Source organism: Otolemur garnettii, unplaced genomic scaffold (assembly GCF_000181295.1).
Source record: "Otolemur garnettii isolate 467f Iridium unplaced genomic scaffold, OtoGar3 scaffold00156, whole genome shotgun sequence".
NCBI classification, from domain to species: domain Eukaryota; kingdom Metazoa; phylum Chordata; class Mammalia; order Primates; family Galagidae; genus Otolemur; species Otolemur garnettii.
In genome coordinates this window covers 1,141,377-1,157,100 of record NW_003852551.1, presented here as the reverse complement: position 1 = coordinate 1,157,100, position 15,724 = coordinate 1,141,377, and the positions used below count along the sequence as shown (strand labels likewise).

Here is a 15,724-nt window from a genome sequence, read left to right as displayed (position 1 = left end):
CTGCGTGGTATAAAATGAGCACAAGCACAGCTATAGAACATTGGGGCTGGCTCTGATGTTACAGATGACCTATCTGTAACAGACTGACCTGCTAAATGTAAAAAGAAAAATTAAGTACATAGAACTTACCTTTTAAATTGAGTTCCTTTTTGAAGGTGCTGATTTTTGAGGCATAAAATTAATTTGCACATATCAAGAGAATACTGGACACTATGTAAGTACATAATCAGAAAATAACCCCACCAGTTAACACTACAGAATTCTTTGTTTCAAAATACTTTACTACTGTTTATCATTCTTTTGTTGTTGTTGTTGTTGTAATTTTTGGCCAGGGCTGGGTTTGAACTGCCACTTCTGGTATATGGGGCCGGCACCCTACTCCTTGAGCCACCGGCGCCGCCCTACTGTTAATCATTCTTTACTACTAGATTTGCTATATTCTGGCTTAATTAATGTTAGTCTCTAAATGAATGAATTAATTGGGGATTCACCAAAACTCACACACCAAGTCGCCTAGTTACTAAATTTATCTGTTTGTCCCAACCAGTTTAAAGATTTTGCCAATTTTGATTAAATGTGGTAAACTGCTAATCTCAGTCTACTTTGATGTCAATGGGTAGAGCCATATTTTAAAAACAAAATAGCACCCCTGAAAAGACTTCAAATCTAGCTTCTGTAACATATTTTAAAAACACAGTTTAGAAGTAAGATTAGACTGATAAGAGGTTTAGAAAAATATTCACTAATAATTTTTCTAGTCCCATTCTTAGCGGCCTCAACTGGATATCCCCTTTGAAATCACCTTGAAAAAGACCATGTGGCATGTGGCTAAGTTCCCCCTCTCTGCCGGCCTCTCCCCACTCCCACCCACCCACACAGGATATGTGTGTGATTCAGAACGCATTCATAAAACACATTCATCTCGAGGTGTAGGACTGTTCTAATAAGGGCTTCAGCAGTGCATGTCAACTTCACAAAGAGGAGAAATGGAGTCTGTGCTTTCCTGACTGGCAAGCAGCAGGAAATGGGTCATTTCTTTCAAGGCAGGACCTATGCCTTTCCATTTAGTCTCTCCTCCTGTCTCATTCAAGCCGCTGCTACTGAAGATCTACTTGGAAATGAAACTGATTTCTCATTCTACTGCAGACTGTTTTCAGAAGGGTGGAACCACAGAGGCATGAGAATGAAAATAAAACAATCTGAAGACTGTCTGGGAGTCAGATTTTCTTCTGAGTTTTCAAATGCCTTTTAAGCTACACCGAAGTATTGGTTTCACAGCTCCATTATAACATTTGACACTATCAAAATTGTTAAAATTTGAACTCTCACAATTACCTTCACAGCTTTCTGTCCTTACTGTTGTAATCTGCGTGGGTCTGACTCACATAATATATTACAAATGGTATGTTTACATTGGAAACAGAAGGAAGTCACCAGGGACACTGCAGAGAATGAGATAGTTTCGGTGTTCAAGGTAGAAATGGGAATGGAAACATACACTTCCATCTTTCATAAGCAGTCTTCCCCAATTCATTTATTCTTGCAGAGAATGCCCTAGAGAAAGGATTGTATTCACTCATCAGCAGATACAGCTCCTTACAATAAAGAGCTAATGGCTTCAAGTTATCATTTTTATCCCCATTTTTCAAAACCAGAAAAGTTTATCCCAACAGGTGTGTGACGACATAGGGCTGCACTTGGGTACATCCCGGTCACCGTGTCAGTGTTTCTCTCTCCTCATGGGGAGACTTTTCTCCTTCGTCTTCCCTTTGCCTACCTCTCAAGCTTATCTGTGGCACTGACAGATTTAACTAAAATCCAAGTGTGCTCGCAAATGCTAGGCTCTGAGGTAGGAACTTCTAGGCATAATGAAGATGGTAAAAGTCTTCAACTAAAGCCCTGATTACTGCAATGAACCTGTCCACCAGAAAGTCTGATACAACAATGAATTCCAGTCAATACAAGGTCTGAAAATAGTTTGAAAATAGTAAGAAGTGCCCCGAACAGTATCTAGCATTTAGATGACAGAGAGGAAATGTTCCTTTTTCCCCCTGGGAGATGAGGCAGCTTGCCCACGGTCCCAGTGGTCTCTACTCTTGATACTATCTATTATGCCATGGTTGCTCCCCAATTGATGGCATCTTTATACCCCCAATTTTAAAATTTTCACCTACACTTAACCTGAAACTTTTGTTCAAATAGTGACTGATATAAATCTTTCTGCTTTCTTTCTGATGTAAATCTTTCTGATCTAAGTCTTTCTGAAGCCTGGGCATTTTTTTTTTATCTACAAGTTCTTGAATACAACTGCAGCATGAACAGAAAATTAAGTTTGGAAAGCTAAAGCACCAAGGCTGCACAGGCAGGAACGTAACGGGAGACTATTCAAAGGTTCACAAGAGGCACATGAAAACGACCAGCATAGTCATTAATACCAACTGAGATTCAAAGAGAACATGTCATACGGTGCCAGAACTAGAAAGGGGCTTGTTCTTATAGATGAAATGTCATGTAACAATCATTTTTTTCAGAGCACAGAGTGAGCTTCTAAATAGCTCTCAGTGGTATACTATTGTTCTCCACTGGTTTGTTCTGGGATCAGTACTTTTCACCAAGAAACTAGGCAATTATCAAGAAAAGCAGAAAAATAAGCACTATTGGCATTTTCTCCCCCACAGATTTCTAAATAGAGTCACATTTAATGTTTTAAAATGAAAAATATATTACAAAAGGTACTTATGACAGGATGTTTTATTCCTCTGCGAAAAATTGAATATACATTATTTTTTGAGCCAATGTTCACTCTCTTGGCATACCTTCTCTGTGAAATTTTGCTCAAGACTTTAAGCATGTCGACTCATAGAAAAGGTCTGGAAGGAGAAAGATCAAACCTAAAATCATCTCATCTCTGTAAAGGAGAAGCTGATGGCCAGGGGTTGGGGGTTAAAGGGACTCATTTTCATGCCTTTAGTTGCCCTAAGACCATTTTTTAAATCTAAGATTTCTAAAGAAAACCAAAAAAATATAAGCTTCAATTTTAAGTCCTCTCTACCGGTGATTCTACACAAAGCCCTGGGAAATAAACATACATCACTGATATTTTCTGGTTATGAAGTCCTGAATGCCTATTTCTCATGTGCCACAGAATATGCATTTGCATATTATATGTATGTAATCTATGTATCCACATATACACAAATATTTAACATATACACTTAAATACACTTCACATATTTCTACATATACACTTATACACACCTAAATCTTGAAATATTAGTCAATGTGTAAGAATAATGCCTTTATGAGAAGAAATAGATGACTTTGAATTAACCACAATGGGTTCCCTTCCTTTCCGGACCTAGATTCCCATTGCTATGGCTCTCTTGCTGGTTGGTATGGACCACAATCAAGCACTGTACTGAGTAATTCAAAGAAGGCTTTCTCAAAGCATAGCAGTCATGGCAGTCAACTCACTTGCTCCAAGCCAAAAATGGAAGTGGAGAAATCCATGTATTTTAGGACATAGCAAGGGTGTGGGCCTGGTAGCATAGTTTATTTTTAGAAGTTATACTGCAAGACTTCCTTTGTGAATGCATGTAGGAAAAAAAACAGTAATAGAAGGGTAACTTGCATGACTGACTTCATTCTTACAATAGCTCTGTCCAACATAAACTAGGTAATGTCTTCCTAAGAGCTTGTAAGTTTTAACTCTCACCATACCCAAGAGTTTAATTCTACATTTTTATATATATAACTAAAGCATTCCCTGTAAGACTTCACAGCTTATTTGTAATAAATGTTTAAAGTCTGTAAAATTTCAAATAAATGCAAGAGATTCAAACATGCTAACCTAGAGCTGGAAATGGCATGATAGCTCTCAGATAATCCATGTCTGAGGCTCACAAAGGGATACTGTACGTGAATTCTGCCACACGTCCAGTGATAGCCTGTCCATATTTTTCCTACATACAATTCATGAATTAATATGCTTATTAAGTAGTGAACCATACTGTGCATTTGTGTCAAAAGGAGTACATTTCCACTGCCAAGTCCTAGATTTTCCCATTGGCACAGCTACTCTTAACCCTTGATTTAAATCTTTTGGGGAAAGAGATATATGTCCTTCACCTCAGACCTATTTGCTAAGGAAGAAGAGAAGCTCAGGACTCTTCTCAGCCCTCTCCATTATGGTCTGTGAGGGAGAAAGCTACGAACGACTCCTAAACTAACAAGAACAATCAAACGCCCATAGATAATTGCTCTTATTTTATAATATATTTACCCAAATGGGATTAAAAACATGTTACAGAAAACTACTTTTATTCTCTGGCAAGTAAATTACAAATTAAATGAAAAGGAGTATTCAGCCTCCTAAAAATTCCATGGTTAAAGATCCAGATTATATAAGTCACAGGTTTAGCACATTAGAGACCAAGGTCATGTTTGCTTAGAAAATTCTTCATAGTTCCATGTTTACACTGGAAAGGTCAAGTATTTTACTGCATCCACACTAAAACTGAGTTCCTGAAGCTACTCACGAGATTTAAGGTAAACATACATTAAGTTCCTAAAAGGACTGAGTGGTCACATGTGATACACTGATATTGTGAGTTGTTCATAATATTTACAGAAGTTGTCCATAAACCAGCAGAACTATAATACAATACATCCTTTATGCGTAATCAAAGTGAGGGGCCAGGATCATACTGGGGGAAAAAAAACAAAACACTGAAGTGTTTTACTTCAGTATATACTTTCAACTTAAATTGATCCCAAATTGCAGCTGTGTCTTTCTTACCTTTTCAGGTCAACAGTGGTGACACTGAACACAACTCCTTTGAGCCAAAGAATCATGAAGAGCCTCTGGGAAAAGGGGCAGTTTCCTATGCTTTCACCATCACTGCCAGCCTGGGAAAGAGAATTAAATATTAAAACACAAAGTCAAAATGATCATACTCAAAGTTCTTTTTCTAAATTTTACTGAAAGATAAAAGACAGGAACAGTTGTACTGTGGAAGGAAGAGTGGGAATCTGGGTGTTCATTATTTTGCTCTTTCATTTGCCTCTGTCTCTTCTTTAAAATGACCAGTCTAGCATAGCAATGTCCACAAGAACTTTCAGGACCGATGGAGATGATCTATATTGCCATTGTCCAATATGGTAGCTGCTAGCAACATGTGGCCAGGTAGTATTTAAAATGGGGCTGGGTCTGGTGGCTCACACATGTAATCCTAACATTCTGGGAGAAACTGAGGCAGGTGGCTACCCTGAGCTCAGAAGTTCAAGACCAGCCTGACCAAGAGTGAGACTCTGCCTCTACTAAAAGCAGAAAAAACAAGCTGGGCATCCTAATGGGCGCCTATAGTCCCAGCTCCTTGGGAGGATGAGGTAAAAGGGACACTTGAGCCCCGGAGTTTAAAGTTGCTGTTAGCTATGACACCATGGCACTCTACCCACCAGGGTGACAGAGTGAGACTCTAGGAGGCTAGTTGAACTAAACTGAATTACTTTATTTTCAATTATGGTCACATGTTGCTTAATGATGGGGACACATTGTGTGAAATGGGTCTTACATGTTATTTCAATGTTGTATGACTATCATAAAATGTACTTACTGAAACCCAGATGTTATATATAGCCTTTTGCTCCTGGACTAAAACTTGTATAGCATGTTACTGTATTGAATACTATAGGCAAGTATAACACAATGGTATCTATACATCTAAGTATAGAAAAGGTACAGTAAATATATGGTATTATAATCTATGTTATATATGCAGTCAGTCATTGATGGAAATGTCTGTCATAATGCAGTGTGTTTGTAATCTAAATTTAAATAGCCACATGCGGTAACAACTGCTGTGATGGATAGAAGACCAATTCCTAGGGGGCACACATATCCTGCCTCAGGACAAAGACAGAGTCTGTCATGAGTTTATGAAATGTAAAAATCATTTCTTGTTCCATCACACAGTATTCCTCTTTATAAGGCAACATAAATAGGGAAACTTGTAAGCGTACCTGTCTCCAAAGAGTTAAATAACCACCAGCCCTCCTCCCATCAAAAAATACACATATTTGTTGTAAATATTCCATATCCTGTTTTACACATTTCTTCAGGGAACCAGCAAACAACCAAACATGTCTTTTTAATATGCTATTTCTAATCCTACTTAAGAAATGGCAGTTGGTATCCCTGAGCTCAAAGTCAACATAGAATTTTCCTAAACATCAGCGTGGAACAAATCTTTCATTCCATTGTGTATGCCCCAAATTTAAGGAGAGACTGGGTGAAGGAAACAGGGTGAGGAAAGGAGCGGGAGTCAGAATGCAGGAAGAGAACGTTCTGACATTGCTAGAGATCAAGACAGCCTGTTCACCATGAAGTCCACAGACTGCCAGAAATAACACTGCAACAAGTCTTTCAAAGATGCTGGTAAAAGGGACTGTTTATTATCCCAAACCAATTCCCTCAAAAATTCACAACCATGTCAGTAAAATGCTACATCAGAAAAAGTCATTAATCCCTAAACTAACGGAGAGGTGAAAAGGAGTAAAAACAGAAAAGCAAACAAAACACATGGGCATATAAGGAGGATCTCAAAACCTACCCTAATCAAACATGGGATAGTTATAATTGAGCTTGGTTTAAAATAATAATAAATGTGATCATTCTTTATCGGTAACAAAACATGCACAGAATTTATAGGCAGTGAATCATTAAGTCCTGATGCACAGTACTGCAACATGTATAAAAGTTTACTTCCTAAAGAAGGCCCAGTTCTTAAACTTCAGTGAGATTAAGAATAACTTAAGGAAAAAGTTTAAAATGAAGATTCCTGGCCCTCACATCCAGGGACTGTGATTCAATAGAATACCTGGGATGGGGCCCAGGAATCCTTAGTTTGTTATAGGCACCCAAGCAGATCCCAAAGGAAAACAGTACCTGCTGGATACAATCAATGGTAAGGGAAGTTAGGGTGATTCTCTTGCCTCAGCTTCCCAAGTAGCTGGGACCACAGGTGCCTGCCAAACACCTGGCTATTTTTTGGTTGCAATTGTCATTGTTGTTTGGCAGGTCCAGGCTGGATTCAAATCTGCCAGCTCTGGTGTATGTGGCTGGCACCTTAGTTGCTTAAGCCACAAGCGCCATGCCGCAATCTCCCTGCTTTTAGCCTCTGAGTCGCTGAAACTACAGGTGTGCCCATCATGCCCAGCTAATTTTTCTATTTTTTTATAGAGTCAAGGTCTCCCTCTTGCTCAGGCTAGTCTCAAACTCTTGGCCTTAAGCAATCCTCCCCCCTCGACAAAGCACTAGGATTACAAGTGTGAGCCACTGTACTTAGCCTCAAAGTTGCCCTTTTTGAAGATGCTAGCCACACAGTCATAGCAAGGAACACTGGTAACAGACAAGTGAGTTTACTACACATAGGAAAATGTTAACGCACTACCTTTCCATACAGCCTGATGGGTATTTTCACACCAGGTTAGGGCTGTAGATAACCAAATTCTATTACCGTTGTTTTGGCTTTTTTTCCCCTCCTATCTTTAACATGCTTAAGCACCAGAGATAAAAATACAAGAAAAACTATTCCCAACTTGAAACTTATTGAAGGAACAGTAGTTTGGTAGACAAAGAATTAGTCTGACTCAAGATCTGCATCCCATTCCGTTTATTAAATCTATAAAATTATAATTTCCCAAGCTACCCTTGTCATAGTAGTGTTAAAATCATTAAAGCAATAAAGAAGACATAATAAAGTAATAAAGACATAATAACATAGGTCTTTGGGAACACATTAAACTAGAAGCAGGCTGGAGATGAACAAGGACTAGCTGCAGATAAAAGCCACCACCCCGTAATTTCCTACAACAGTCTGCACAGCACATCCTTGGGCATGGACATCATCTCAGGACACAAGAATGATCCAGGAAGACCTGGTCAGGTGCAAATGCCTTTTCCTTCCACAGGTGGCCTGACTGCCTCCTTTGTCTATCATTCATCATCTAGCAAAATTTTCCTAACCTACATCTCTTTTACGTGCATCAGAAGTTTCTTACACATCTCACAGTCCTCATATAAACACTTTCCTTCATGTGCACACAAGTAAAAGCAGGTGTACTCTTCAGGCTAGACCTGGAAAAAATGCCTTTTATTAATTACTCCGCTGAAACTGATGATGAGTTTAACAAGAAACATTGCCATAAACAAGTTTTTCCAAAGTTTTCATAGCATTGGAAAATTGTGAGCTACTAGTCAGGTGAGTTTTTTTAAGTATAGTAATATTATGGAGAAATTCAGATTTCTGGAAGTTCCAAGTCAAAAACTTTCTCCTTCAATCAAAGTTGTACTGATAAGATTCCATTTCAACAAAGTTAGAGAACCAAAATTATTGTTTAGGATGAACTCCATTGAATACAACCTATTGCTACAACTGACTGACTGAGAGCACCGTGACATAGTGGAAAACGTGCTATACCAAGAGTCACAATACCTTCAATTCTACACCCACTTTTGTGTCAACAACAATAAAAATTGACATATAGAGCCAGTGTGGTGGCTCATGCCTGTAATCCTAGCACTCTGGGAGGTGGATCCTCTGAGCTCAGGAGTTCAAGACCAGCCTGAGCAAGAGTGAGACCCCATCTCTACTAAAAACAGAAAAATAAGCCAGTGTTGTAGCAGGTGCCTGTAATCCTAGCCACTTGGTAAGCTGAGGCAAGAGGGTCACTTAAGGCCAAGAGTTTGAGGCTGTTGTGAGATATAACACCAAGGCACTCTGCCTAGGGTGACAGAGAAAGATTTTGTCTTACAAAAAAAAAACTGAGGCAGCGCCTGTGGCTCAAAGGAGTAGGGCACCAACCCCCTATACCAGAGGTGGCGGGTTCAAACCCAGCCCCAGCCAAAAACTGCAAAAAAAAAAATTGACATAAAGTATCTAACAGTAGCACTGACATGGTTTGGATGTTTGGCCCCTCCAAATCTCATGTTGAAATTTGATCCCCAATGTAGGAGGCAGAGCCTGATGAAAGTGTTTGGGTTATGGTCCCTCTTAAGTGGTGGGGTGCCCTCCCCGAGATAATGAGAGTTTTCTCACTTTATTAGTTCACCCGAGAGCTGGTTGTTGAAAACAGCCTCCCTCTCCCATGCTCGGGCCTGGCCATGAGACACACCTGTTCCCCGCTTCACCTTCCACCTTGACTGGCAGCTCCCTGAAGCCCTCACCAGAAGCAGATGTGGGCACAGTTGTTTCTTGTCCAGCCCACAGAACCATGAGCCAAATAAGCCTCTTCTCATTATGAATTACCCAGCTTGCAGTGCAACACATACTAACACAAACACTGAAGGAAAGAATGCCTTTACAAAATGCTTCACTTTTCACTGCTTCCAACAGCAATGTATACTCATCATTTTTAAAACAAGTAAAAACCAAACACTACAGAAAGTCAGCAGTGCCTTTGAACCATTCAGTAATCTGTTACTTATTCTTCCGCGTGATTTTTTAACTTTTTTTTTTTTTTTTTTTTTTTGAGAGGCACATACTAAGTGCCCCAGCCCAGTTCTACCTGTCATTTCTTCTCAAATTCTTCTGGAAAAGATTTAATCACGTGGCTTCATCTAACTATAAGAGAGGCTGGTAAGTGTGGTCTAGCCATACACTGCCCGTATAAAGCATTAGGGAGAGTACTTGACACATAGTGAACACCTGTTCTTATCATCAATAGCAGCATATTTTCTCCTTTTTTTTTTTTTTTTTTTTTTTTTTGTTTGAGACAAGGGTCTTGCTATTTTGCCCTAGCTGATCTCAAACTCTTGGCCACAAGCAATCCTTCTGCCTCACCCACCGAAGTAGCTAGGATTACATAGCCTAGACTTCTACATTTTTACTTTCTATGTACATACTACATTTTTCTTTTAAAACACATATAACTTTTATATTAACACTATATACAGCAGTACCTCCATAGTTGACCACCTCCCAACATTGACCTAAGTTGACCCAATTTTCATAGACTGGACGTGCGCCACATGCACCTTAGTACAGTGGTCAACTTAGAGGCTCTGTTGCCTAACTTTTTTACAATTTATATATTTTATTCCCAACTTAATATAATCAACCCTCAGAAGGCTATAACACTCCTAGCAAGATGTTGTCAGAAAAGGCCAGCCAAGAAACCAGGGCCTCCATCACCATCCTCAACTCCTACCTCTGGGGTGGTGTCAGAGGAGGCCTAACAGAGAGTCAACTCAGTACTCTGATCATCAATGAGCAATAAATGAGATCACCTCTACTGGGGTATTAGTGGGATCACATGGGGAGCTGGAACTGGAACTCCCTCTCACCCACCCCCCTCAGCAGATGAGGAACTTTCCTACCTCGGTCGCTAGCTTCTTTAGCTCCCAAGTCTGGGATAGATAGAGGGAAAATTAATAAAAAAAAAAAAAAAGTCAGGAAACTCATGGCTGTCTATTCTACCTTCCCAGAAGCGAAAGTCTCTCAGAAGTATTACGTTTAAAAATGAGAGGCATTGTGATGGATGTGTTACTTAGTTCAATGTAAACATTTCACATGGTATACTGAAGCAATACCCTGGACCCCATAAATGCATCAATGTACAAAGTTATGATTTAATAAAAAATAATTTTTATTAAAATTAAAAAATAAAAAATTATTTTTAAAAAAAATAAAAATGAGAGGCACATCTTTTTTTCTTTGTTTGGAATTCATTAAGGGCACAAAGAATTAGTTTACACTGATTGCATTTGTTAGGTAAAGTCCTTCTTATAATTGTGATAATTGTGTCCCGCCCCCAAGAGGTATGCCATATACTATGAACCCCCATCCCCTTGGACTCCCATACCCCCTGCCCACTTTGTAAAAGCAATTTACTTATTTATTTATTTATTTTTCTGAGTTCTTGCCCTTAGTAGAGTGGCATGGCATCGCAGCTCACATCAACCTCCAACTCTTGGGTTCAAATGATCCTCTTGTCTCAGCCTCCCAAGTAGCTGGGACTATAGGTGCCTACCACAATGCCCAGCTCTTTTTAGAGACTAGGTCTTGAACTCCTGAGCTCAGGTGCCCCACCACCTTGGGCTCCCAGAGTGCTGGGATTACAGACACTGAGCCAGGCCAAGGAGGCACATCTTAAGTGCACCTGGACTTCTATCTCTACCTGCTTGTAACAAGGCAGTGCACCCCCTCTTCCCTTATCCCTCTTCCCCCAATCCCCATCAGAGCAGGTTAGAGAAGTCTTATCTGAGTGTCAGAGAAGTTTAAATAGAAGGGTTAAACAAGATCCCAGAATCTCTAAGTAGGAAAGTCATTTGTCATACCAAAACCACATCAAACTGAATGAAAAAAAAAAAAAAAAACCCAAAAAACAGTCAATAGACACTAACACCAAGATGACAGAATTACTAGACAAAGATTTTAAAGCAGCCATGATAAAAATTTTAATGCAATTATGAATAAATAGCTTGAAGTAAATGAAAAAACAGAGGAAAGAATCAGTGAACTGGAAGACAGAACAATAAAAATCAGCCTGTCTGGACAACAGAGAAAAATGAAGACTGACAATACTTCTTACATATTTCTTAACCTCCCATGGTTTGATGCTATCCATCTAACCACCACTTCTGAAAGCACCACTGTATGCTATTGCCAAGAATTTTACATGTAGAATTTATTCTGTAGAAACACTTATACAGATATCCAAAGATCCAAGTAAGAGGGAAGAACATTGAAACATCATTGTTTGTAACAGCAAGACACTGGAGACTATCTAAGCCCTTCAGTAAAAGGTCTGTTAAATCACAGACCACCACCAGAGGATGGGCGTCTAGGCCACCCATTCAGCCTTTGCAGACGTGAGTGAGGGTGAGGCCAGCTTTTTCTGTGGTGTTTCGAGTAGAGCAGTTACTGTCTGAAACTGTTGCATGGGCTGCCAGTATTTTGTTGGAGTCTTTCTGTTTGTGCCTGCTAATGTTTCCAGGTTGCTGGCTACTACCATCTATACTATCTTCCCAGAGAAAGTAGTCTCTCAGAAATAATAAATTTTAAAAGCAAAACTTAAAACACATAAAATGTGGTATATCTATACAGTGGAACATTATTTGGCAATCAAAAGAAACGAAGTACTGATAATACATTATAACTTGAATAAACTTTGGAAACAGGCTATATGAAAGGAGCCAGTTCTAAAGAACTTGCGCATCCGGGAATGGGGAGTGGGGGTGGAAGGAGATACTAGAACCAATCCCTCCGCCCAAGATGCAGGGGGACAAATGTATATGGCTCCATTTATATGAAATGCCCCAAAACAGGCAAATCCACAGAGACAGATTAGTGATTGCCTAGGAACTAGAGGGGAGGGTGAGTGACCACTAATGGATACCAAGTTTCTTTGTGGGGTCATGTTTTAAAATTAGACCGATGATGATGCATCCTAGCACTCTGGGAGGCCGAGGTGGGTGGAGGGCCTGAGCTCACAGGTTCAAGACCAGCCTGAGCCAGAGCGAGACCCCCATCTCTAAAAATAGCTGGGCATTATAGAAGGTACCTATAGTCCCAACTACTTGGGAGGCTGAGGCAAGAGAATCACTTGAGCCTAAGAGTTTGAGGTCGCTGTGTGCTATGACACTACAGTACACAACTGAGGGCATCTCTGTCTCAAATAAATAAAAAATAAAATAAAATAAAAATAAAATTTGATCAATGATGACTGCACAATATTGTGACTATACCAAAATTCATTAACTTGTATATTTTAAAGGGGTACATTATATTGTGATATTAATTATATCTAATAAAGCTGTTTTTTAAAAATGTATAGATAAGATTATATGTATAAATAAACACATGCTAGAGGAGATTTTAATCTGGATTATGTAAATAGTTTCAAAATTATGATTTCATGTTATAGAAACACACACGCCTCTACTGTTCTGATAAAAATTAGAAAACCCAAATAATTAAAGCGAACATTGGAATAATCCTGCTGACACAGACTAATCACGAATTTCCAGGTAATGACAGAACCTTCACCTTCACTGGAGTTTTGTTCTTAAGAAGGGGTATTTTTTAACTTGCTGCCTGCTGCACACTGTCACGCACTCCCCATTCGTCACACTAGCTGCCCCTCCTCCCTACAGACCTCTGTTGTAATTCTTCATGTATTTCTTGGTAGCATAATATTGGTTGCATAATACCCGTACTTACTCAGAAACTGCAGGATTAACTCCTACATTGCAGAAGGGTCAGTAAGAGATGCCAAAAATATTTTAATGTTTTACTAAGTCAAGATTAAGGAACTGCTCACTTAGAAAACCTGGTAGAATCAGTCTTTGGACTAGTCAGATTTTTAAACCCCCAACAGGCTTTATCTTCCTTCTTCTCTGTCTTTGTTCTTATGAAACTAGGGATGGGATGTGATCATCACTCAGGTAAGAAGACAGGAAAGTTGAGACCTGAAGGTAAGAATGGGCTCCTGACCATTATATTATTTTTCTCAACACATTTTCTAGGGAATGTATAGAACGATGTGTTGCCAAAAGAATGAACTTTAAAATTTTAATACCCCATTTGCCTTTTTTTTTTCTTTCCCAAGACAGAGCCTCAAGCTGTCAGCCTGGGTAGAGTGCTATGGCATCACAGCTCACAGCAACCTCCTCCTGGGCTCAAGCGATTCTCCTGCCTCAGCCTCCCAAGTAGCTGGGACCACAGGCACCCGCCACAACGCCTGGCTATTTTTTAGTTGTAGCCATCATTGCTGTTTGGCGGGCCCGGGCTGGATTCAAACCCGCCAGCTCAGGTATACATGACTGGCACCTTAGCCACTTAAGCCACAGGCATTGAACCCCCATTTACCTTTAGTGTGGATGCTGTCCATCTAAATTAGCTGTGGGAATACACAAAATGACCTGCTTTGATTCAGATTAATCTCAAAGTCACAAAACAAGATAAGTGGGCAAAGTCACCGGGCATCAATAACCTATTTCTTCAGAATTTTTGCTAAACACATGCTGAAACCAAGGTATGGAGTTGGTATAAGCTGTTATAAGAGTGGTATAATCCTTCTACAAGTCTGTCACAGATGTTTAAACAAAGTTTGGAATCAGACATATCTTCATTTAAATCCTGACTTCACTGTTTAATTAGCTGTGTAATCTTTAGTAAATTACTTAACACCTGTGAAAGTTAACCTACCACACCACGTCATTAATGAGGACCAAGTCAGTTAGGGTACACACAATTCCTGGCACATGGTAATTGTTTAATAAATCTCACCTGACTTTAAAGGTAACAACTCATGCAAAAACTCAAGGCCTCACAACAGGTTCTTCAGTTCAAGCGCTTAGCCATTAAAATCCCTAGATTACTTTATTCTTTCAGCAAAGTAACAGAGAGGAAAGAATCTAATTATCTTCCATATTAAATTCTTGCAACTGACATACATGATGGCCTTAGTCTTTAAAAAATAGTCTATATAAAGTTTAAATGGTCCACTAGATGGAAGAAAGCAAAGATTATCACTTATTTAAGATGTTAAAAATCTCCAGTCAACGCACGTATATCATTGTTTCCTGGCCATAACCATGTCACTGAACTAATTCAATAAATATAAATTAAGCCAAATGAGATATATTGTTAGAATTACTACATATCCAAGTTCTGCCTATGTAAATAGAATACAGTGAAGGTCAGGATGTTGCAAAGACTTCAGTTGCTATCATTTCCTTGTTCAGCATCATGAACTCATGAAGTTGACTCTACTGATAAAAACCTGTGCAGTCTAGAGAGGAACTGATCAGTTTGAAATTACATGATGGATAACCATCGTGAAACTACAGGATAGGCTGTTAGAGTTCACATGAAACATTTACCTTACTGAGGATGAACTCTCCACTCTCCCCAAACAAGCTCTTCAGATGTATTAATCTAGTTAATCCTTACTATATCCTCTCACTCAGCAGAGGATGGCAGTTAAGAGCACTAATCTAGAGCCAGACTCTCAGACAACTCCACCACTTCCTAGCTAGGTGACTTTGAAAAAGTGATTTCACCTCCCTGGGCCTGCTACACTCTCCTATAAAATGGGAATAAGAATAGTACCTACATTTCACTGGACTGTCAGGAGAACTGAATGAGTGAATACATAGAAAGGGCTTAGAAAGCTCGGCCCTGTAGCTCAGTGGCTACGGCGCCAGCCACATACACCAACTAGTGGGTTCAAATCCAACCCGGGCCTGCTGAACAGCAATGACAACTGCAACAACAACAAAAAATAGTCTGGTGCTGTGGCAGGTGTCTGTAGTCCTAGCTACTTGGGAGGCTGAGGCAAGAGAATCACTTAAGCCCAAGAGTTTGAGGTTGCTGTGACGTCATGGTACTCTACCAAGGGCAACAGCTTGAGACTCTGTCTCAAAAAAAGAAAGGGCTTAGAAGAGCATAGTGCTCTAAAATTGGCAGATGGGAAGAGTTGACTATTCACTGTATACCCTTTCTTACTTTTGATATCTGTAATATAAACATCATTAAAAAGGGGGGGCTCAACACCTGTGGCTCAAGTGGCTAAGGCGCCAGCCACATATACCTAAGGTGGTGGGTTCGAATCCAGCCCAGGCCCGCCAAACAACAATGGCTGCAACCAAAAAATAGCCGGGCATTGTGGCAGGCGCCTGTGGTCCCAGCTACTTGGGAGGCTGAGGCAGGAGACTCGC

At 39.7% G+C, this 15,724-nt stretch overlaps 1 protein-coding gene across 2 annotated transcripts in view; it reads right to left on the bottom strand.

Moving 5' to 3' along the window:
* Window positions 1-15,724, bottom strand: part of CLIC4 (chloride intracellular channel 4) — a 60,364-nt gene that overhangs the window by 28,397 nt on the left and 16,243 nt on the right. For both annotated transcript variants that reach the window (XM_023519081.1, XM_012811428.2), the window contains exon 2: window positions 4,799-4,908. In XM_023519081.1, coding sequence (XP_023374849.1) covers window positions 4,799-4,854 — 56 coding nt within the window. In that variant the 5' untranslated portion in view covers window positions 4,855-4,908. The remainder of the gene's footprint in view (window positions 1-4,798; window positions 4,909-15,724) is intronic.